The sequence below is a fragment of the Desmodus rotundus genome, chromosome 7 (genome assembly GCF_022682495.2).
Source record: "Desmodus rotundus isolate HL8 chromosome 7, HLdesRot8A.1, whole genome shotgun sequence".
Lineage (NCBI taxonomy): Eukaryota > Metazoa > Chordata > Mammalia > Chiroptera > Phyllostomidae > Desmodus > Desmodus rotundus.
The window spans coordinates 99,658,043-99,680,411 of NC_071393.1; the positions used below are offsets into that span (position 1 = coordinate 99,658,043).

The 22,369-nt window shown below is 37.1% G+C and overlaps 2 protein-coding genes across 4 annotated transcripts in view; one reads left to right on the forward strand and one right to left on the reverse strand.

Annotated features, from left to right (window-relative positions):
• Positions 1-5,583: 5,583 nt before the first annotated feature.
• RTRAF (RNA transcription, translation and transport factor) lies at positions 5,584-21,521 on the forward strand. Its single transcript, XM_024568206.3, has 8 exons — positions 5,584-5,806; positions 7,365-7,489; positions 10,180-10,279; positions 14,929-15,015; positions 16,328-16,416; positions 18,710-18,778; positions 21,019-21,067; positions 21,194-21,521. Exons 1-8 carry the CDS (start codon positions 5,746-5,748, stop codon positions 21,346-21,348), a joined length of 735 nt encoding a protein of 244 aa, XP_024423974.2. The 5' UTR covers positions 5,584-5,745; the 3' UTR covers positions 21,349-21,521.
• Positions 21,522-21,666: 145 nt separating this feature from the next.
• The window catches only part of NID2 (nidogen 2), a 56,339-nt gene continuing 55,636 nt past the window's right edge, over positions 21,667-22,369 (reverse strand). For all 3 annotated transcript variants that reach the window (XM_053928352.1, XM_045201627.2, XM_045201628.3), the window contains one exon: positions 21,667-22,336. In XM_053928352.1, coding sequence (XP_053784327.1) covers positions 22,326-22,336 — 11 coding nt within the window. In that variant the 3' untranslated portion in view covers positions 21,667-22,325. The remainder of the gene's footprint in view (positions 22,337-22,369) is intronic.

The following is a 22,369-nucleotide window of genomic DNA, read 5'->3' on the forward strand; positions in this document are numbered from 1 at the left end:
TTGAACCCGCAGCCTTTCATTTTGAGGGAAGATGCCCAGCCACACTGGTCAGGGCTTTACAATGATTTTTTTAGGGAGCTTCTTAAAAGAAAAAGCATATAAGGAAACTATCATGTTTTCCTGAGCCTAGGAGAAGAATGGGTGCCAGCATCTCACTGGAAAATATGAAAATCTACTGGAATTAAGAGTCACAATGGGAGAGCTGGGAAATATGTGCTCTGACTGATGGCAGCTATCTCTCTCCCTTTCTTGTAATGGGCTCCTGCCCTGACTGGTGTGGCTGAGTGAATCTAGTGCCAGCCTTCACACCAGAGGGTCACGGGTTTGATGCCTGGGTTGCAGGCCAGGTCCCCAGAAGGGGGCACACAGGAGAAAACCACACATTGATGTTTCCCTCTCTTTCTCCCTTCTCCTCTCTTTAAAAATAAATAAAATCTTTAAAAAAGAATAATGGGCTCCTTCTCTTAGCCTTAGAATTCATTTTTCTATTATTGAAAAATTACCCAAATGGTTATAAAGCTCTTCCAGCAATGCCCAGCAATAAATGGAAAATAGGAAGGTGAATAGTGCTCAGGGGTGACTCTCAATCACCCACAGCAGTGGCTGAAAGAGACTAAAAGGTGCTTTACAACAGCTAATCCCTCTCATATACATTACAATATTCGAGGTAGTGTAAGTAGTCACTCACCTAACCACTGCAGCAACCTCCCAACTGGCTTCCCAGCTTCCTCTTTACCAGCTACATTCTGTTCTTCACACAGTAGCCAGAAGGATCTGAAAACCAAAGTCACTGCTTGTCAGAACCTGTTTAAAATCTTCAATAGCTTTTTGTTACACTTAGAATAAAACCCAGACTTTTTGCCATGATCTTTAAGGCCCTGCTGACCTGTGTCAAAGACACAGTGAAGTGGGAAGTAAAGTGGGAAGAACAGATTTTAATCAGTAATAACTATTGCAGTAGAAAAAAGAGTCCATCGTAAGCTGAACTCAACCTGGATTCATACAGGTGAATTTTAAGGGCAAATCAAGGAGTAGGGAGGAGGGCAAACGAGGGCTTAGTGCAGTTAGGGAAGTGAGAAGTTACAAAGGGCTAGTCAGTATAAATGAGGTCAGGCCAGCTGTGTCTGTGCGCTAGCAACTCTCAAAGTCAGGATTTTGTCTTCCCTTAGAGACAAGAGACAGGCCCTATCCTCAAGCGATGGCTTGGACAAACAGTACATTTTTTGGACAGCCTTGCGTTTTCTCAGGCAGACACTTTCACGGGGGCTAGAGTTATCTTAGGGATGCAGGCTTAACACTGTGTTAGTGGTTCAAGTCTTTAGAGATCAAGATTGAGACTGAGTTGAGAAGAGGGCTCAGAGGAGCCTGGCTAGAGATTGATTTTGGAGAGAAACTTTGTCACCAACCCTTCTTCTACCATCACTTCCTCCTCATTTAACATGCACCTGCCCACGCACCTTGCCCATTGCCCTCCCACCATTCTGGTCTGCCTTCAGTTCCACCCTATCACACCCTTTCTGCCAAAAAAAACCTTTCTACTTTTGCTAGTTTCTCTGCTCTCTTTCTCATCTGGACATCATTTATGACTCACTCTGAATGTCACCTGCTTCTAAGAGGCCTCCTTTGATCACCCTGTCTAAAGCAGCTCCTTTCTGTTCTTCTCTACTTCCTTTGCCTTGTTGCTACTGTTTTCTGTCTCCCTGTTTGGCCATAAACTCCGTAAAGGTGAGGTCTTTCCATGGTTTCTCAGGGAGCTCATTCTACATGTAAGTTTCAACTACAACTTTAGGCTGATGACCCCTCAGTTGGCATCTCTTGTCTGGACCAGTCACTCAAGCTCATTCCTAAATCTCAGGAGTGTTTACAGGTGTAGAAGAGGAAATATAAGTTTCCCTATACTCCCGAGTTCTTGGCTGAGATCCCTGTAAGAAAAAGAGTAACAAAAGAAAAACAGTTTATTAAGGCATGTACGCAGAACACATGGGAGACACAGAATGGAGGCTAAAAATTCCCTTATATAGCATCTTCAACAAAGAACAATACACGTGTAGAGAAATGACAGGACAAAGCAGTTTTTTAAAAAAATTTCTTACTGTGGTAAAATACACATAGCATAAAATTTAACATCTTAACCATTTTTTAAGTACACAGTTTATGGTATTAGTACATTCACATTGTTATGCAGCCATCACCACCGTCCATTTCCAGAAGTCTCCATCTGGCAGCACAGAAACTATGTACCCTTTAAACAGTAACACCTCCTTCTCCCCCTCACTCCAGCTCCTGGCAACCAACATTCTACTTCTGTCTCTGTGAGTTTGACTACTCTAGGTACCGCATATAAGTGGAATCATATAGGACAAAGCAGTTTTCATCTTCCAGGGCACACAAACTATGGGAATGTAAATATATGGGAGGAAACTAACAAAGTAAAGTTTGTTTTGCAGATTCCTCTATTAAATCTCTGATCTTCTAAGAGACTGTCTCCATTAAAATGAATATTTACCTCCTGCCTTTAGGCAAAAAGGGGGATTTTTTTTCTGGGTTTGTTTCTTCTTAATTGCCTTCAGCTGAAAATAACTTTTATGTCAAAGAGGCATATTTTGGGGTGACATATTCTGGTTTCCTTCATGTGATACACTACATCTACCATCATCTCAAATTCAACAGGTGCTGAACTTGATTCTTCAGCTTCATCTGGCTCCTTCTACCATGGCTCCTGGTTTTATATCTGCATCCACTGTACTTCACATCTCCGATGTGTGATATTCCTGAGGTCACCTTGAAACCATTATTTCCTTCTCAGCCATGTCGAATGCCACCATCTCTGTGGATCATTTTCTTTAACTCTCTTTGGAATCTGTCCTCATGTAAGGACTAATGTAGTTGTAAGTGATAGAGCCCCAACCCAACCTGGCTCAAGCACCAAAAGGAATTTATTGGTTCACTTATCTGAGCAGCTAGATTTGGCCCTTGTGAGACATTTTGGGTGTGTTTTCTCTGTGTTGTTTTCAATGTCAGGCAAGTTTTCCCCCTGCAGTATCAAGTATGGAAGGTGAGTGCTTCATGCTTCTGGTATGACTAAGGAGATTCCTATTCCATTTTTACTATTAAAATTGAGCTCTACTGGCCTGCTTTTTACTTTTAATGTTAAATCATAAAATTCCAGAGCCTGACCTAAAAGAAGAACAAGAAGAAGAAAAAGAAGAAGAACAAGAGCAAGAAGAACAAGAAGAGTTGTTGTCTTAATAATTAACAAAAAGTCTCAGAAAGAGATGAAGGAGCTGTTCTCTTTCCAAGAAGCTCCAAAGATGTAGCTTCTGTTTGCATTTACAGCTTTTTTTTTTTTAAAGATCTGATTTAATGGAGAGTTAAATTGGTAAGACTCATTAGGACATCGAGCTTGCTTTTCTCTGTGATATAGAAACTTTTGTGTATATTCTTAAGTGTTACCAACTTGTTCTGTTCATTATCTTTGGAAAAACAACTTAAACAAAGGGGGCTAGTAGAACTGCCAGGACTTTTAAAAATGTTGTGATTTGTGAAAATAACCTTTAAAGAACCACCTGTATCTCTGATTTGTTGACTTGCTTGATACTGTGCTGGCCTGGTAATAATGGTGAAATTGCCACCACTGTTTTTCTGAAGTCCTGTATTTAGTGTTTGTGGTCCAAATGGTCTCTGTTGCAACTATTCCTTTCTGCCCTTGTAGCACCAGTGAGCTACAAAGCAGCTAGTGAGCAAGTGGGCATGGCTGTGTTCCAATACTACTTTATTTATGGATACTGAAATTTGAATTTCATAAAATTGCCATGTGTCATGAAATATTCTTCTTTTGATTTTTCAGCTATTTAAAAATATATAAACCATTCTTATCTCTTGTTTGCACTGAGTGCTCTCTCTGGAACTGTCTACCCCCATTTATTTATGTGGCTAACTCCCTTACTTCCTTAAAGTCTCAGCATTTCAGTTTCTCAATGAGACCTAATCTGACCATCCAGTCTAAAACTTGCAACCTGCATCATTTCCCATTGTCCCACTCCTTATTCCTTTTATGTTGTTATGACTTTCCCCCAGCACTTTTCACCTTCTAAAATACTAAATAACTTACTTGCTTATAATTATATTGTTTGTTGTCCCTCGCCAGGTGGCAAGCTCTCCAAGGACAGAACTTTTTGTGTATAAGTTAACAGATCCATCCAAAGTGTCTCGAAGACTGCTTGGCATGCAGACAACACTTACCGGTAATTTTGTTAAATAATTACACAGATGATTAATGACCTATAATACCTCTGATCAACCATCAGATTGGAGCTCAGGACATTTGATAATAAAAGGTTGTTTCCCCTTCTTCAAATGCATATTCTTCAGAAATGGAATTGTCTAAGATTCACTTCTTGTCAACACTTCATTCAAGATGGGCCAAAGGACTTCTTCAAATGCAGAACAAGTGAGACAAAGGCAGTTATTTTTAATACTAAAAGAGGTTGAATGTTCATAGTCTGTAATATCTTTTTCTAAACTAGCTTTATCCCCTCCTCAAGACTGGTAGGTCCCTTCAGCATTCTGTGTGTCTGGTCTGAATCCTCTTCTAACTTTCCCACACAGCTGAGAGTGGCCAGGGCTGATGACCAGAGACAGTTTCAAGGAGCCGACCACTTAGGGTTCTGAAATAGAAAGACGAGGTCAGAAGCAAACAACTTAATTTTTTGCATTAAAGGGTCAATTCCAGAAAATAAATTTTATGAGCTGCTTTTCTCCCGTTTAAAAATATATATTATCTACAATTGCATGTAAGCAATTGCTTTATTAGTTTCCCTCCCATGACAGGTTTATTTTTTTTTGTCTAGTATTTCATTAATTATAAAACTAGCATACAAGACAGTAGTGATCAAATTTTAAGGCAAGATGCTGTTGAAGCTGGTTTTCTTGATTCAGTCTGTAAGCATCTTATTAGGAAAATCGTTGTCTCATAGTGCCTCCTTAAAGCTGTATTCTGATAGTACACTTGGTACTTCCCATAATTTATCACTTTCTAACTCTAGATTATAAGTTTCTATTTAAATGTCTATTTTGCTAGTGTACTTAAACCTCGTGAAAATATCTCACTCATTTGTATGACCCACAAATGCTAAAACAGTGTTTAATTATAAGCTGTTGAAATGCAACATATAGAGCTGGTGATGTTCACACTATCACATAGTATTATGGTTGTACGTTTACCTGTGGATCACTCCCAAGTAGTCTTAAAGGGACCTTGCTAAAAGTCTTTGTATTAGCAGTATTAGATGAGCACCTATTATGTAGGAGGCATTCAGTGAATGAATGAATACACTGAAAATACTAAAGAGTAATTAATTCTATGACCCAATGAGCGGTATGGCCGATAGTAGAAATTCTACATATACTATTCCCTGCATGCTATGAAGGAGGCGAGGAAAACTTAAGAAAACTGGCTTCTCTGAGGCTTTCTGCCTATTGTACAAGTTGGAAGCTGACAATAAAGTTTATTTGAGCGTAGACGTGCCCCGACGTGGCTCCGCCTCTCCAGCCGAAGTTACGATTGGTGGACATTCGCCGGCCGCCGCCTTTCCTAAGCCACGATTGGTGGAGGCCACCGTCATTTCGGAGCGTGCAGGCACCTGCCCGCCCTCTCGCCGCGTCGCCGGTTCCTGCGCCTCCGGCCTCTGCTCGTCTCTCTTCTCCCGGTTGAAGCACGGGGGACCAGAACGAGAGGTTGGGGTCATGTTCCGACGGAAGCTGACGGCTCTCGACTACCACAACCCTGCCGGCTTCAACTGCAAAGGTGAGCTGGTAGTCCCAGGCCGGCCGTGCGCCGCGGCTCCCGCTGGGCGCCGGGCTCTCAGCGCCCCCCACGGGGGCTCCCTACCCGGATCCTCCGAGGCCTTGTCTACCCCGGGGGCTCCATGCCCTGCTCTACTCCTGGCCTCCAAGCACCTCTGTTTTCCACCGCCTCTCCTCTTCCTCCTCCCCTACCCCGACTCCGGCCAGACCCGGGCATCGGAGCCCCCTCACCCACTCCTGCCTCAGCACCCTCTCTATCCGTACTTGCTAAACTCCAGAGATCCACCGCCCCACTCCCAGCCCCGGAGCACATTAGAGGAGAGTATTCGCTTTCTAACTTTCCTCTTCCGATTAATTGGGCAATACTTTGAGCACCTGCTATGGGCTAGCGGAGGCTTGGAAACTGAGGAAGACGCTGAGTAGTTTGAAGAGTAGTTCACTGGCCGCCAGGAGCTAATGAGGGAAGTGGGAGGCACTCAAAAACCACCTAGCAGTTTGAGATCAAGACCCTACATTATGAAGCCACGGACCGACACTGTCGGAGTAAGCGGTATAGTAACGGGCTAATGAGCTTGCGTGGGTCGTGCAAAAAAGTTGATAGCAGATGAACGGGGTGGTTGAATTGTAAATACAGAAGTGTTTGGGATTTTATAGCATTAATTTTTTTTAAAGTATTGACCTTGCTACCCACTGATACTTACCTACTATCCACCACTGCATATTTCCTTCCAGGGTTCTTCTTAGTCTGTAGTAGAAAGTAAGTTTGAAAGTGATCCAGGTACAGTCAGGGATACTCAGACCGTTGTACCGTTCTCAGGACTTATAATGGGAGCTTGAATTTGAAAGTGAAAAAACAATTTCTAAGCAGGATGATAGTGTTTTGTTGACCTTCTGTAGAAGCATATCAATTTTTAGAATCTTGTTTTTCTACTTTGCCTTCTACATAACAAAAAAGGGTGAGTGGCGATAGAGCATAGATCGGGATTTGAATCTTTGGGCCTCAGTTTTTCTCATCTGTGAAAGGGAGCTATTGCCTCAAAAGCGTATGGAAGGAGTAAACGAAACATGTACCTTCGCATGTGTGCACTTAATGTGATGCAACAGTAACAATAGTGTCTTTCTGTTGTGTTACTTAATTTTTGTACTTTATTATTTTGCTATAAATTTAACCATGCCCCATCCCACTCTCCAAAGGACTGGAATAACAACACGTAGCCAAAACTATCTGCCAAACACTGTTTGTAATCTTATTTCATTTAATCTTCATAACAACCCTATAAATAAGTCCTATTATTAACCCCATTTTGTAACTCAAGAATTTGAGGTACAGAAAATGTAGGTGATTAGCCCAAGTTTGTACAACCATCAAGTGTCTGGAACCAGAGTTTGAATTTAGGCCAGGACATTTTTAATTTGTTGATCCACAGTCTGCACTTTCAACTGCTCCTTTGAGCAGCTCAATTAACTTCTTATTTTGGAGTTTTAAAAAATTTCACAAGACCATTTGTTTGTGCAAAGGAAGTGCTTCTTTAGTAATTTATTTGGTACTTTTGTTGCAGATGAAACAGAATTTAGAAACTTTATTGTTTGGCTTGAAGACCAGAAAATCAGACACTACAAGATTGAAGACAGAGGTAATTTAAGAAACATCCACAGCAGTGACTGGCCCAAGTTCTTTGAAAAGGTAATGAATTAGAAAGTAAAATAAAAGTACAGAGAGCTTCTCTAAAAGTTATATGAAGACAGACAAGCTTAAAATTTACTTTGTTATTTTAAAGTAAAAGTAATGATCAGTGTTAGAAGAGCTGGATTTCAGGATTTGACTTTCTTTTGCTTTTAGAGTAAATTATATTCTCTCTTCCTACCAAGCTTTCAGTATTAGAAATATTTGTATCCGGAAACACTGTGAGGTTCCTTAAACAGTGAGATATATATATTCTATAAATGGTAAAAATGACCAAAATAACAATTTTTTCATTAGACTAAAATTGTAGCGATAATACATATATTAAAATAAGATATCTGTGTGCTTGAAAATGAAGATTGTCTTGTTTACAATTATATTTAATATACACACATGTCCCTTGTGTACATCAGAAATAATCCTAAAAGGCCTTATATAAAATTATTTTTTAAATGATTTTTTTCTATAAAATTAAACCTATAGTCTATCTTATTTTTATAGCTAGAATAATTTTTACATGGACTTAGTTTAAATTTAATAATGCCTTTGCAGAAAAAGAATTGTTTCCAAATTGGAATAAAAATCACATTATACAATATCATTACTTACATTAAACATTTTTATTGGCTCTCTTACTTTAATGAGTAAGGTATTTCCCTTTAAAAAATATGAAAAAGACTGAGTTTTTCATTTGCTGGAGCAAAGTGACTAGGTACCTAACTTTCTCCTTAGACTCAGAGATTTTACAAATTAGGGGATTGTATAAGTTACACACTAGCTCTATGACTGTGGGCAAGTTTATTGACCTTTCTGTGTCTCAGTGTTCTCATCAGTAAATGGGAATAACAATGGTACCTACATCATAGGGGTGGTGTGTGTTGTTAATCGGTGATTATAATATACCTGTTTACAGAGTGCCTGGCCCACAGTAAATGCTATATGTTTATTCCACTGCCTCTACTGCCTTTATTGCTACTCCTAGATTATTTCTCCTTGCTCTTAAAAAGTATTTTGAAAATTTATAAGCTTCCAAAAATTTTGAAATACATTATCAGGATTTTACATTTGTTTATATCACATCTTTCTTACGGCCAGTTCATGTGTATAAGACTATATACAAAGTTCCATGTGTAGAAGGGTATTTGGAGGATACAGTAATCCCCCCTTTTCTGTGGGTTCTGTTTTTGAGGTTTTAATTATCTGCTGTCAACCACTGTCTGAAAATATTAAATGGAATATTCCAGAAATAATTCATTAATTTTAAGTTATGCACTATTCTGAGTATCATGGTGAAGTGTCACGATGTCCCACCCTTTTCCGGAGGCGAATCATCCCATTTCCCAGTGTATCCTCGTTGTCTACACTACTCACTTGCCATCTCGGTTATCAGGTCAGATGCCACAATATCACAGTACTTGTGTTTAAGTAACCTGTATTGACAGAAGGTCAGTGATGGCCTAACTCTACGTCATAATGCCTATGTTACTCATCTCACTTCATTTCATATAGGCATTGTGTCATTTCACATCATCACGAGAAGGGGTAAGTACAATACAAGATTTTGAGAGAGAGACCACATTCACATAATTTTTATTATAGTATATTACAATTGTTCTGCTTTATTATTGTTAACCTCTTACGTTACCTAATTTATACATTATATCATAGGTATGTATGTATAGGGTAAAACGTAGTATACATAGGGTTTGGCGTCAGATTTCAGGCATCCACTGAGAGTCTTGGAATATACTCTCTGTGGGTAATGGGAGACTGCTACGTAGAAAAATTTTGAGAAAAACGCCCAAAAGTAACAAAGTAGGATGACTTAAAGATAGATGTATTGGAACTTACACATCCAGATAGATACTGTCCTTCACATGGTCTCTTTGGAGTGATGTCATTGTTTAAAGCATATTTGTAACTTTTGAAATTGTGTTTAGATCATGGGACATCTTTTGAATATGTTAATATGACAGTTTTTTAATTTTGAAGGTAAATTTCCTTTCTAGATCATGACCAAATCTTGTGAATGAGGTGTTTTGTTTTGTTCTGTTTTTTAAAGCCAGGGAATAAATTGTTTGGTTAGAAAGTGAGTTATGGCTTGAAAGTGCTGATTAATTATCCCCAAAATGGAGCTCCCTAAGTTCTGAGTAATAGCATTGTTGCTGGAATTAGCTTTTAAGCTCCTAAGAGACTCACTTGAAGGATAATACTAATTTTGATATACAGTTTCTGCCACTTAAAATGTTTGCTTACACTGTTACATGTATGTTACATAACTTACTATCTTCCGTGGCATTTCCATAGTATAATAGTTAAGGTTAAGATGATAATTGCTTTAATAGTGTATCCATATTTTTACAGTTTTTTAAAATTTAGCTACTCTATGTGTATTGAGACCTGAAATCAGAATCAGGTCCCAGATCTATGTCATGTGACTTGGCAAGTGTTGACCTCTCTAGGCCTCAGTTATCTAAAAAATGAGGAAGTAATTCTATATCAGTGGTGCCCTGCCTGGAATCTGCAGAAGAAGTATTCCAAAAAGCATGATGGAAATACTTCACTTAAGGTGGTACACTTAAATGTTGTAAGAAATTGTTTGAGGTCCAAACTAAGGTATCTTTCAACTTGACCATTTTTTGATTCTGTGACTTTATAGTAATAATGAAACTGAATTTTCCCCCCCACAGTATCTCACCGATGTTAACTGTCCTTTCAAGATTCAAGATCGACAAGAAGCAATTGACTGGCTTCTTGGTTTAGCTGTTAGACTTGAATATGGAGATAATGGTATGTTTTGTTGGGGGGGAAGTGCGTTTTAAAGAGAGGAGAGAAAAGTTGGGGAGGGAGTGTAAAACTGTAGGAAATGTCAGATAGTGTTTCTTTGTCCTGTGCTTTTGGTTCATTTTAAGTTTTGTATATCCTCATGTTCCTGTTCAGCATCTATTTAAGAACTTACTTTTTTGGGAACCATTCTTTTGTGTCTAGTACTCACCCCCTCCACCAACTCCCAAATTATCGGGGAAAGAATTTTCTTTGCTAAAATTAGAGTCTTTTTATTATCATAAAAAATTAAAAGCACTGTCTTTCATTGGTATTCAGGGTTTTGTTTTGTTTTTTTTTATTTAGAATTTAGAAATGATGTCTTCTGAAGAAGGCTAATTGGATGTCTTCTCACAAAGTAGTGTTAACTTTGGTAAATTCGCCATCTTTCATAGTCTGCACCTTAGGCTTTCAATTTAAATTGTTGTTAGTATCCCAGAATTGATAGGATTTCAGAATGTTGATTGCAGCAGGGAATTTCACAAGAGACTGAAACATATGTCTAATGCCAGTACATGCTATAGACCAAAGTATATTTATTACTTATGTGTAATGTCATTTTATTACAGATACTTGTATTATTGGAAGCTTTTGAATATTAGTATCTGTAGTGAAAAAAGTTTTGCAGTAAACATGTTTCCTCTCATTAGACCATGTCATTTGGAAAAGCCTGCTAACCTGTAAATGCAAGATCCGATTATCTTATGTTACCTTCATCCTCTGCATTTTCTGTTGTTCTCTGTTATGGGACTCTCAATTCCAGTTCTCTTAATTGCTTTTGAAGCCTTTTTGGTTTCTTTGACTTCCCTCTTTTCTTCCCATCCAGCTTCCATCTATCTTTTCCCATGTCTGTTGTACCTTTTCCCCAGTCCCAGTATATCACTGTTTCAGCCCCTTGTCACTTTCTGCAGAGATTATTGTAGTATCTTTCATACTTGGTCTTTTAGCATCATTGTATGTTTTCATCAGCAGGGCCTATCAAGCTAACTTTTTGAAACATAAATCTGTTTTCGAATGCTATGCTTGGTTTCCAAAAGCACCTCCTATTATAGTTATTGCTTTTTCAGTTTCCACAAAAGGAACACCAGGCTCCTTGGCCAGTATTCATATACTTGATATCCCAGCCAAACTAGAATAATGCTGGTTCCCATTTATATCTCTTTTTTTCTTCCCTTGATTTCTTGGCTTACATTTCTCTTCTAGTAATGTGCCATTTCACTCTATTCTTTACACATCTAAATCCTGTTCATCCTTTTACGATCCAGCACAAATACCAAGCATTTCCTTCTGAACTTTCAGAGCTTTTAACTCCATGTTTTAAGTCATTCACTGCTTTCCATTTTGCTAGTGTCTTATTTGCCCCCACTAAATTACAAGCTCATGCTCAATTTTGTTTTTTACGTGATATCTGTATTAGTTTCCTGTTACTGTTGTAACAAATTACCACAAACTCATGGACTTACTATTTTATAGTCTTGGAGATCAGAAGTCCAACATCTGTCTTACTGGGCTTAAAGGTCAGGTTGTTGACAGGTTCTTTTGGAGTTTCTAGGGGAAGATCCATTTCTTCATCTTTTTCACCTTCTGGAGGTTACCTGTATTCCTTGACTTTTCCCCTGGTTCTTTAAATCTAACAGTTTAGCATATTTAGCCTTTCTGTGACTCTATTTCCATTGTCACTCTATTTCCATCTGTGAGTATTATCCTGCCTCCCTCTTATCAGGGTACTGTGATTACATTGGGCCTACCTGGATAATCCAGGGTAATCCTCCCATTTCAGGGTTCTTAATTTAGTATCACATCTGCCAAGTCCCTTTTGCATGTAAGGTAAACATTCACAGTTCGCAGGGATTGGCAACATGGGCCTCTTTGGCGAGGAGTGGGAGGTCATGGTTCTGTCTGCAGAGTACCTGGTACAGTTTTCTTGCGTATGATAGATGAGTTTACCAACTTTAGGAGATATTTGTCGAATGTAGTATATGAATGTTCACATATTCTAATATGGAGCATCAGCCACCTTTCAGACATATTTCAAAAACCTTATGGCAGAAATGTTAAGAAAAGCTCCAGGCTTTTTTCTTTCTTGAATTGTAGTTTAAAAAGAAAATACTTATGCATAAGTGTTACAATCATAAGCCGTGGTCACATTAGTTGAATTTTACAACCTTTAGGAAAGTCTTTATTGTGGTCTCTCTGCTATTCCCAAATGAAATTTTAGTCACATCTCAAATTTATTTCTTTTATTTATTCCATTTGTCCCATTTTTATAATTTCAACTTAGGTTACCTAGGTACCAGTAACTGTGGACACCATATGATCATATATCCCTACAACTGACTGTACTTCTAAACTGCAATTATTTCTCAGTAACAGCATGGTATTTTTAAATTAATAAGATAAATAGACTGAGGTTGTATCTAAAATAAATTTTTGATAATTGAAATTTATAGTTGAATTTTATTTGAAATTTTAGTTGAATTATAGTTGAAAAGTAAATTATATCAGAAGTACATTAACAGTTTAAACTAGAAAACAAGTTTTTGAGTAGTCTTAAAGTTCAGAGTTGTAAGAACAGACTTTGGGAAAAGGGCTAAAGTAGTAATACTGTCTCTTCTCAGTAGAAGGCACTGTTGTTTTTTTGTGGTTTTACATTTACATGTTGGCGGTCTTGACTTTAAGTTATTTAAAAGTTCATTCTTTGATGAAACCATTGTGAGTTTTTATTGTGTTTTCATATTTTTATAGCATTTTGATAGCTTGTCAGTTAAAGTGATTAAAATCTGACTTTTTATCTTAACTTTTTTGATGTAATTTCAGATTTACATAAAAATTGTAAGAATAGTACAAAGAATTTTCTTATACCCATATTTCACAAATATTAACATTTATTTGCCTTGTCCTTCTCTCCACATAATGCGTACATAATTTTTTCTAAGCCATTTGATACTAAATTTTACGTGATAATCTTTTTACCCATAAGTATTTTAATGCACATTTCATAAATGTACATAACCACAAGACAGTTACCAAAATCAGGAAATTAACTTTGATTCAATACTCTTCTCTATAGCTGTTACTCACATTTTACCAATTATCTCAATAATATTCTTTATACCAAAACAAAAGGGCAGTCCTTGGTCCTGTGTTGCACTCCGTTGTTGTCTCTTTAGTCTCCTGTAACCCAGAGAAGTTCCTCAGTCTTCGTGCTTCAGGACACGGACGTACGTTTTATACAGTGATCCTCAGTCAGGTGTTTCCTCCTGATTGGATTTAGGTTTTGTGCTTCTGTTAGGAATCACACAGAGCTGATGTTGTGTTCTTTTAAATGCATGGTATCCGGAGGCATGTGTCATTGATAGGTGTGATGACTGGTGCTGTTACTCTGATTGCTTGGTTAGGGTTTCTTCATTCTGAAGTTATTATTTCCCCTTTGAAATAAATGCATCTATTGTTGGAAGATACTTTGAGGTGATGTCACTAAGCTTTTGCTCCTCAGACTTTCCCCCGAGCTTTAGCGGTCCTTTAATTGTTCTCATCTGAGTCAATTAGGTAGTTAATGATTGCCAAATGATGTTTTTCTAATTCCATCATTCTTTCTACATTTGTTGGCTTTCTACCTTAAGAAAGAACTTTCCTATCTTTCCACTTTGTTTATTTAAATCAGTGTGGATGTGTGGATTCTTACTTTACTCAATAGGTCATAATCTTTTTTGTCATGGTGTATTGTATTTTGATATTTAGACTGTTCCTGATTTGGCCAGTGGGAGCTCCTTTAAGCTAACTCCTGTGTGGTTTAAATTTTAACACTCTTGTTTTCTCTCTTGTCTCATTAGCAAATCATACAAGCATTATAGCCATCCATGGCATTTTAGATCTTAAGTGTTGTGTATTCTTAAATATTTTTCAAATAAAAATTATAAACTCTACTTTTGGAATTCTGGCTTTCAAGTCTCCATGAAATAGGTTGAGGTTTGTATATGATGCTGAATTATTTTTTGTGCTGACTTGTTTTAAAGATTGTATTACTTTTAGAGAGAGGGGGAGAAACATCCATGTGATAGAGAAACATTGATCAGTTGCCTCTCACATGCACCCTGACTGGGGACTGAAACCACAACCCAGGCATATGCCCTGACCGGGAATCAAACCAGTGACCTTTTGCTTTGTAGAACGATGCCCAACCGAGCCACACCAGTCAGGGCTGGAGTGCTGATTTTTTAGAAAGCAAAGATTTTGGGTTCTGTACAGTACTCCAAAGATTTTGGAAGAAACTTTCTAGTGAGTTTGCATTTAATCTCATGTAACTAGATTTACCATCTTCCTGTTCTATCAGAAGAAGCTGTAAAAGCACATTTTCTGTGCTAACATATAGGTAACATTTGAAATGTATTACTTTTAAAGATGTTAATGAAAAAATAGTTGTGTAAGGTATTCATGAATCATTTTAGCTTAATTAGAAACCTATAATCACATTGCTTTTGTTGGATTTTTTAATAGCAAAATACTTTTAATTGGATGAGTGGTCTTATAACCAGTTTGGTTCAAATTCAGTAAAGCAATATTTGTTTTACCTTAAGTTGCAGTTTTACAAATTGCATTTTTGCCTATTTTTACAGCTGAAAAATACAAGGACTCAGTATCTGATAATACAAAAAACGCTGACAATGTAGCTAAAAATGCAGAGCCATTGATCAACTTGGATGGTAAGTACAGTAGACCCCCTTATCCACAGTTTTGCTTACCATGCTTTCAGTTACCGGTGGTCACTGCTACCCAAAGATATTAAATAAACAATTTGTTTTAAACAGTGCATCATTCTGAGTAGCATGATGAAGTCTTGCACCATCCTGCCTGGTCCGTGAATAAAGCCTTTGTTCAGCATACCCTGCTCTCTAATCACTTGGTAGCTGGTTGGGGTATCAGATTGACCGGCATGGTACCCCAGTGCTTGTGTTCAAGTAACCCTTGTTTTACTTAATGGCCCCAAAACACAAGAGGCTTGTTGCTGGCAATTTGGATATGCCAAAGAGAAGCCCTAAAGTGCTTCTTTGAAGTTAAAAGATGTGTATATATAGGAAAAAAAAACATAATTTATATAGGATTCAGTACTATCCCAGTTTTAGGCATCCACTGGGGGTCTTAGAACAGATCCCCTTTGTAAATTCATAAAAATGATAAACATTTTTGGTTCCTTAAATGTTTTCTACTACCAGAATGGTGTGGGTTTACCTGGTATTCTGCTTCGTGCAGGCAGCATTTGCAAGGATATTTTATTCTCCGTGATGTTTTTCACTGTCAGTTACAATGTGCTTTTTCTCTCCTGGTACTTGAATATCTGAATATTAAAATGCTCTTCTTTGCTCTTCTCATAGCAATGTGGAGGTCTAGATTTGTATTTAATCATGGTGATGACTTTGCCTTCTTGGGTACATAACATGTTTTTCTAATCTAATGTGACACTGTGAGAAAGTGGTAAAATTTTTCATTAAAGTCCCAGCTGTCTTAATAAGTCTCCTTTTAAAAGTATAAAAGGTCTAATTACTTATATTATAATAATATGTTAAATAATTCTTTCACTGATTGATTGTGACCTATAACTTGAATTATCCTTATGAACTAATAAGCTACTTGGACACTCAAGAGCTGCTGCTTAGAGAAAAGGTTTTGGGAAAACTGTCCCTTGACGGGATCTGTGTATTAAAGTTTATAGCCTTGGGAAGAAATGTTAATTAAAAGTGCTGCATAAATGGGCCTTGCAGAAAAAGTTATAGGGCAAACCTAATGTGACTTAATTTATTCATTTATTGAATTGTTCAGTTTGGCTGATTAATAAGAAAACTATTGATCTCATCTTTACCTAGTTGTTGATACCCCTGCACTGCTGTCAGCCCCAGTTTTAAAAATTGGCATTTGTTACTGGAAAATTCAAAATGCTTTTTGTAAAGTTTACATGTTTACATATGTGCCTAATTATATGTTTGCAGAGCTCTGAGTTTCCATTTTAATCTTTCCTAGTAAATAATCCTGATTTTAAGGCCGGTGTAATGGCTTTGGCTAACCTCCTTCAGATACAGCGTCACGATGACTACCTGGTAATGCTTAAGGTGAGCTTCATATTCTTGATTCCTGACAGAAACTGGGTATATTTTTTAAACTTCATTTTCAAAAAATTTACTATTTTTGATATTTAAATTTATGGCTGAATGACTAAAATGTGGAGGAATGTGGGACGTAAAGCAGATTTCACCTGTTTTAGATGATCTAATAACAACTAATTTCAAAGAGTGTTTACTCTGTGCCTGCTGCCACTGTGCTTAAATCCATTTGCAAAGATGCTTTCATTCAATCCTCCCAACAGTCCTAGAGGTGGATGGTAATATTTGTCTTTTTAAAATACATAGGAAGAAACAGACTTAAAGAGAATAAGTATGCAAGATGACAAAAAATGACAGAGCCAGGATTTTAATGTAGGCATTAAAATCTGACCTTGTGGTTCATTCTTTTTCCTGTATCACCTCATTTATGGTTAATCAGTCCTTTTAAAGATTCTGCTTTGTATTCATTAAGAGAGTAATAATGCTAAATTAGTAATGGTGAATTTGGTGAAAAAAACATACTCCAAAATCTCTTTGAGAGGAGAATGAATGTTTTGCCTTCCAAGTCACCCATCGGAGATGGGCCTTCAGTTCATACCTCCACTTGGGGCAGCGAACCACCCAGTGGTCTGAGAGAGGTCTCCTGCTTCTGGGAGGAAAAAGACGCTCATGCTGCAGATTCATATTAAGTAATCGTGATAGTGCGTTGGGTCAGGAGAAGGGGAGTGGTACTTAAGATGCCAGACTTGGAAATTACTGACTTGTATGAGAAATTAAAATTTTAGTTTCTCATAAAAATCTACATCTTGTGCATATAAATTACTTTTAAACTACTTTGCAGTAAATTAAATAATTTCACTCTGCCCACAAGAGATTAAGCCATAATTCATTGTACCTTTTAGAACTGTTATATATCAAATGGCAGTTACACCAAGGAAAAGACTGTTCTCTTATTAGATTATTATAATTCTGTATACTGAATATGAATGTCAATTTGGATTTTCTCAAATCACATTGGATGCTAAGAGACAAAAAATTGTTTTTAGTGAAATTTAGCTCTTTCAGAAAGCTTGTTCCTTACTTGCGCTTTTACGTAAATTGCTTGGAACAGTTTTATAGTTTTGACATCAGCTTTAATAATAAACTGGGAGGAGAAGTAGACAGTGTTAGCATTTGGGGGATACTTTTCATTAGACTTTAAACACACAGTTGGAAAAAGTGAAAGCTATAATCATAAGCCTAATAAAAGTCTAATCCTAGCTGCATGATTGTGCTTTGAGTTATTTTAAGAAGCAATCAGACAATACATAGCAACATGAAAAACATCTTCATAGTTTTGCCAAGTATCAGAATCTGTATATTAACTGTTTGACAGACTGTTTACATTTGTAATCACTGTTAAGGATCTGTTTATTCTTTTCAAATGTAGCACTTGGTTTGTCTTTATGATTTAAAAAAATTTCCCAGCCCTGGCCAGTGTGGCTTAGTTGGTTAGGCATCATCCTGCAAATTGAAAGGTCACAGGTCCTGGGCACATGCCTGGGTTGCAGGTTGCGTCCCTAGTCAGGTCATGTGCAAGAGGCAACCAATTGATGTTTCTCTCTCACACCCACATTTCTTTCCCTTTCTCGCTTCCCTTCCCTTGCTCTAGAATCAGTAGGATTTTTTAAAAATTAAAAATATTTTTCCAGTTTTCACTCTTACTTTTGAGTTCTCATTGTCATCAAAATTCCTTTAAAAGATCTTTTTTTTTTGAGTTTGTGCAGGTGTCCACATGCGCTTGTGTCTGCCATAATAAAATGCTTTGGTGATGGAAAAAGCTTTATGTTCTATGAAAGATCTGAAAACATTCTACTCTAATTAAGTGAAAAAAGCAAGGACAGTGTGAATGAGGTGCTGCCCTTGCGTCAGAGGTTGCATGTTTGCCTCAGTGTGCTTGTAACTTATTAAGGACCCGGTAACAATGATTGCCGTCTGGAAGGATGGCTGAGGCTTGAATGGGAAGGAGACCAACTTTTTACCATGTATCCTTCTTTATTTAAAATAATACGTATTTTTTTTTACCACGTACATGAGTTACCTGTTCAAAAAGTGGTACATTGTGTTAAGCATCATTCCACGTTAAATACTAAGTGTGAGAACTTTTAGTACAGTATCAGTTTTGCTTTTTATTTGTAATGAGTTGTTAATGAACTAGGTAGTTCTAACTTAATCAAACTGGGCGTCCTTATTATCTAGACACAGAAGAAAAGATGACAAACAGCCGATGAAATCTAAAGACAGTATTTTTTGGGTTTCTTAGGCAATTCGCATTTTGGTCCAGGAGCGCCTGACACAGGATGCAATTGCTAAAGCAAATCAAACAAAAGAGGTATGTGTTGTTGTTGTTGTTTTTAATAAAGTCTAAAGTAACTAGTGAAAGTTTCTTCTGATATTGTCATGGGTTTAAACTTTGCATGTATCTATTTAAGATACCTATTCTGTGTTAGATCTGCCCAGTGAAAGGATAGTTTTCTTCTTTTAGAAAGGGGATTGAATGTGAAATGTACTGGGTTATTTTGACTGACTAATTGCTGGGAAACAGGACACACCTTCTCTGTTAATAATTTTCTTTTCAACTTAAATCCTATCCTTGCTCTTTTGTTTTTTCAGAGAAATCTCTTCTCAATTTATCTTTCCTATTTCCTAGCATAAAACACACATAACTTGCATCAGGTCATGTAGTTGGTAACTGGTTGGGCTTAGGCAATCTGATTCAAGAGCCTCTGCTCTCACCGTGGGTGGGGAAGAGGGCCGTATGTGGTGGTTTACATGAGCTAGTTGATGTCCCAGGTGAAGGGGGGATAGAAGGGCTATTAGAGTATAAGGTTCAGGGTACAGGTGACTGAAACTTACCTTTCCATCGTGCTTTGTAGAATGAGAAAAACTACATGGCACCTAACTTTTCCCTTAATAATTCTGGAATGTTTTTAGATTAACTGTACCAGAAATTTAAATGTCCCTGAAGTCTCATTAACTATGAGGCAGTACAGAGAATGTCCGCATGGGTTAGCAGCAGTGGTGGGTGTCTGCTAATGCCCCTTCCTGCTGTGTAGATGTTGCAGTGAGTGCCTGTGGTACGGCCACCACCCTGGACCCTGGTCCTTTTTGCCTCCCCCAATTCCCCAAGGTCATTTTTCCTCTGACCCTGTCTTGAGCAAGGCCCAGTAGTGTTAAAAGGTTATTAATGCCAGGGAAGTACAGTCCCCTCTGAAAGACACTCGATTTCTTTTAAAGGTTCTTATTGGCTTATTAATTATGCATGAATCCAGCCGCTGGAAATTGGGGTAAAGATCAGCCTATTTCTCCCACATTATAGAACAGGCAGTAAATTGTTCTGGCATAATAAATTCATTGATTCAGTAAAACTATGCCTTTGGTTTGAAAGGCAGTGCAAATAAGGGCATAGCCAAATCACTGCTGTTGTTTGCAAAGTAAAACTTAGTTTTATTTCCAATGCTCCACATAAATCTTAGTTTTAATGTCACTTCAAAAGATACAATGCTATAATCCAATACAGTGCAGTTTTATAGTTGTGCTCTTGTTTGTAACCGTACATAACTAGCATGTGGTCATCTTCAGTCATAGCTCTTCGTAGTCTTTTGTCAGACAAAGGGGAAAACGGAGCCTCTGGTACCAGACTAACATAGAAAGCCACTCAGTACAGTTCTACTCTGTAGTTTTACTCACTGAATTTCCATACCCATTTATTTCTACACTTGTATAATGGGTTTATTATTAACTATTTTGAGGCAGATGGAACCTAGATAGATTTTCATTAATAGGCAAAAATTGAGTAGTGACATATTAGTATTTGTAGCATTAAAAGTATAGTAACTACTGGTAATATTTTTAAACCATTACCAGTTGGTCTTGATGACTAAACCAGTCTAAATCATCAGAACGTCTAGACTTCTGGTCTTTATTTTTATTTGATAGTTTTATGAACTCCATATAATTTGGCATGATCATAATCACCACCTTTACTATATCTAGATGGAGGTGCTGACTGGAAGGTTAGCCAAATGGTTTTTAGATTCTATTGATTTTCCTAGACTATTCAAAGTAACTTAAAATGGACTATTAAAAGTGTAATTATATGTAAATAATTGATAAGTAATACTGACTGAAAAAATATATATTTTTTAGATTTGTGAAATTCTGAAAGGCAAATTTTAATGTGTTTAGAAATAAACCTGCTTGAGGAAAGTAATATTGAAAGCAGTCCTATTCCATTCGCCTTCTACACTGCTGCTTACTGTCAGTAAAATTGAGCGAAGCAGCCCTGCAGTAGTGCCCACACTGCAGCAGAAAAGGAGCTGTTTTATAGGCCTGGTCTGCAAGGATTGCATGGGTTATGGAACTAGCTGTCCACTACATTTAAAGGCCATTGTTTCCTAACTAGTTATAGTAGGGGAAACATCAAAATGCAGATTTAAAGAGAATTCTCAGTCTTCTTTCAACTGTGACTAAAAGGGTTAAAGTAACAGAATAGCTAGCCACTTTTCAGTTTTGGATGAGAAAAGAATATGATACTTAACTATAGTCTCATTTTGTCCATTTTTTTAAAAGGGATTGCCTGTTGCTTTAGATAAGCATATCCTTGGTTTCGACACAGGAGGTAAGTGATTTTGTTTTAATTAAAACGACTTTTAGAGACTTGGTGAACATTTGGGGGGGGGAGATGAGTGAGTAAATGGTCTTAAATACAAAAGTTAATGATTAATGCCATGTTTCTTACAAATAGATGCAGTTCTTAATGAAGCTGCTCAAATTCTGCGATTGCTACATATAGAAGAGCTCAGAGAGCTACAGACAAAAATTAATGAAGCCATAGTAGCTGTTCAGGCAATTATTGCTGATCCAAAGACAGACCACAGACTGGGGAAAGTTGGAAGATGAACATTTTAGGATTTCAGCCTCTCACCTACTTAGTACATTTGGGAACCATGTATGTCTTGGTATGTGTTTTGAAATCAAACATTACATTTTCAAGGGAAGAATCCCAGAAAATTGACTATGTTGTAGAGATTTACCATCATTGCTTTTTCTTTAATAAAGTTCGGGAATGTAGATTTTTTTGACTGTGTTATGTTATGTATAATTAATCATCTTCCTTTGTGATTAAGGTACATGCCAATGCCCAACTTTGTTATAGAAACAATACAGATTCTCAAAAGTCATAGGAAAACTTAAAATATTTTATTGGTGTAATCTAGAAAATTTGAGAACTGATACATCTTTGGTATTTATAAATGCAGTTCTTTCTGTGGGTTATTCTATACAGGGACTTACAGAATCAGAAAATACAAATTGAAACATTGTAGCACCTTTTAATATAAATAGAAATGCACTGATGCAGAGGTAAGAAAAATCATGGAAGTTTTGTTTGGGAAACTATAAATAAGTTGGTTCTTTCCCATCGGTTCTTCATAGTTCTTCATATGTTAAGGTTTATAATCTTTAGGAATTTATTTTTATACTGGTCATATGTGCTTTAATTTCTTGGTTAAAAGAACCCACACATAGTAAAAATCAGATCTAGGGTGTCAACATATTTCTAACTGGCTCTTAGTTGAATGAATTTGACCTTTTAAATATATAAATGTTTATAAAAAGTTGCTTTAATAAGCAATAATTAAAATTCTGTTACCTTTTCAAAACTTGCAATAACTTGCTTTTAAAACTACAGTAGTAAAGATTGAGGTATAAACTTTTCACAAAATACACTTTTTTTTTTGCACTGAAAATGTCCTCCTTTTATGTGCAAGAATGTCTAATAGCCAATTCCTTTTTCACTTTCTTCACCTTCATTTGCAGTAAATGTTCTTTAGGGTCCAAATTCTGGTTGTAAACGAAAGTCCTTTACAATGCTATATTTACTTTCTTCCTGTAAGGGGAGATGGGGGAAGAGACAGTGGGT

Bases quoted from the DNA above. Each gene is read 5' to 3' on its own strand.
- RTRAF (XM_024568206.3), top strand. From the start codon at position 5,746: ATGTTCCGACGGAAGCTGACGGCTCTCGACTACCACAACCCTGCCGGC. The intron at 7,490-10,179 runs GTAATGAATTAG...TCCCCCCCACAG, and splicing joins GGCCCAAGTTCTTTGAAAAG to TATCTCACCGATGTTAACTG. The intron at 21,068-21,193 runs GTAAGTGATTTT...TCTTACAAATAG, and splicing joins CCTTGGTTTCGACACAGGAG to ATGCAGTTCTTAATGAAGCT.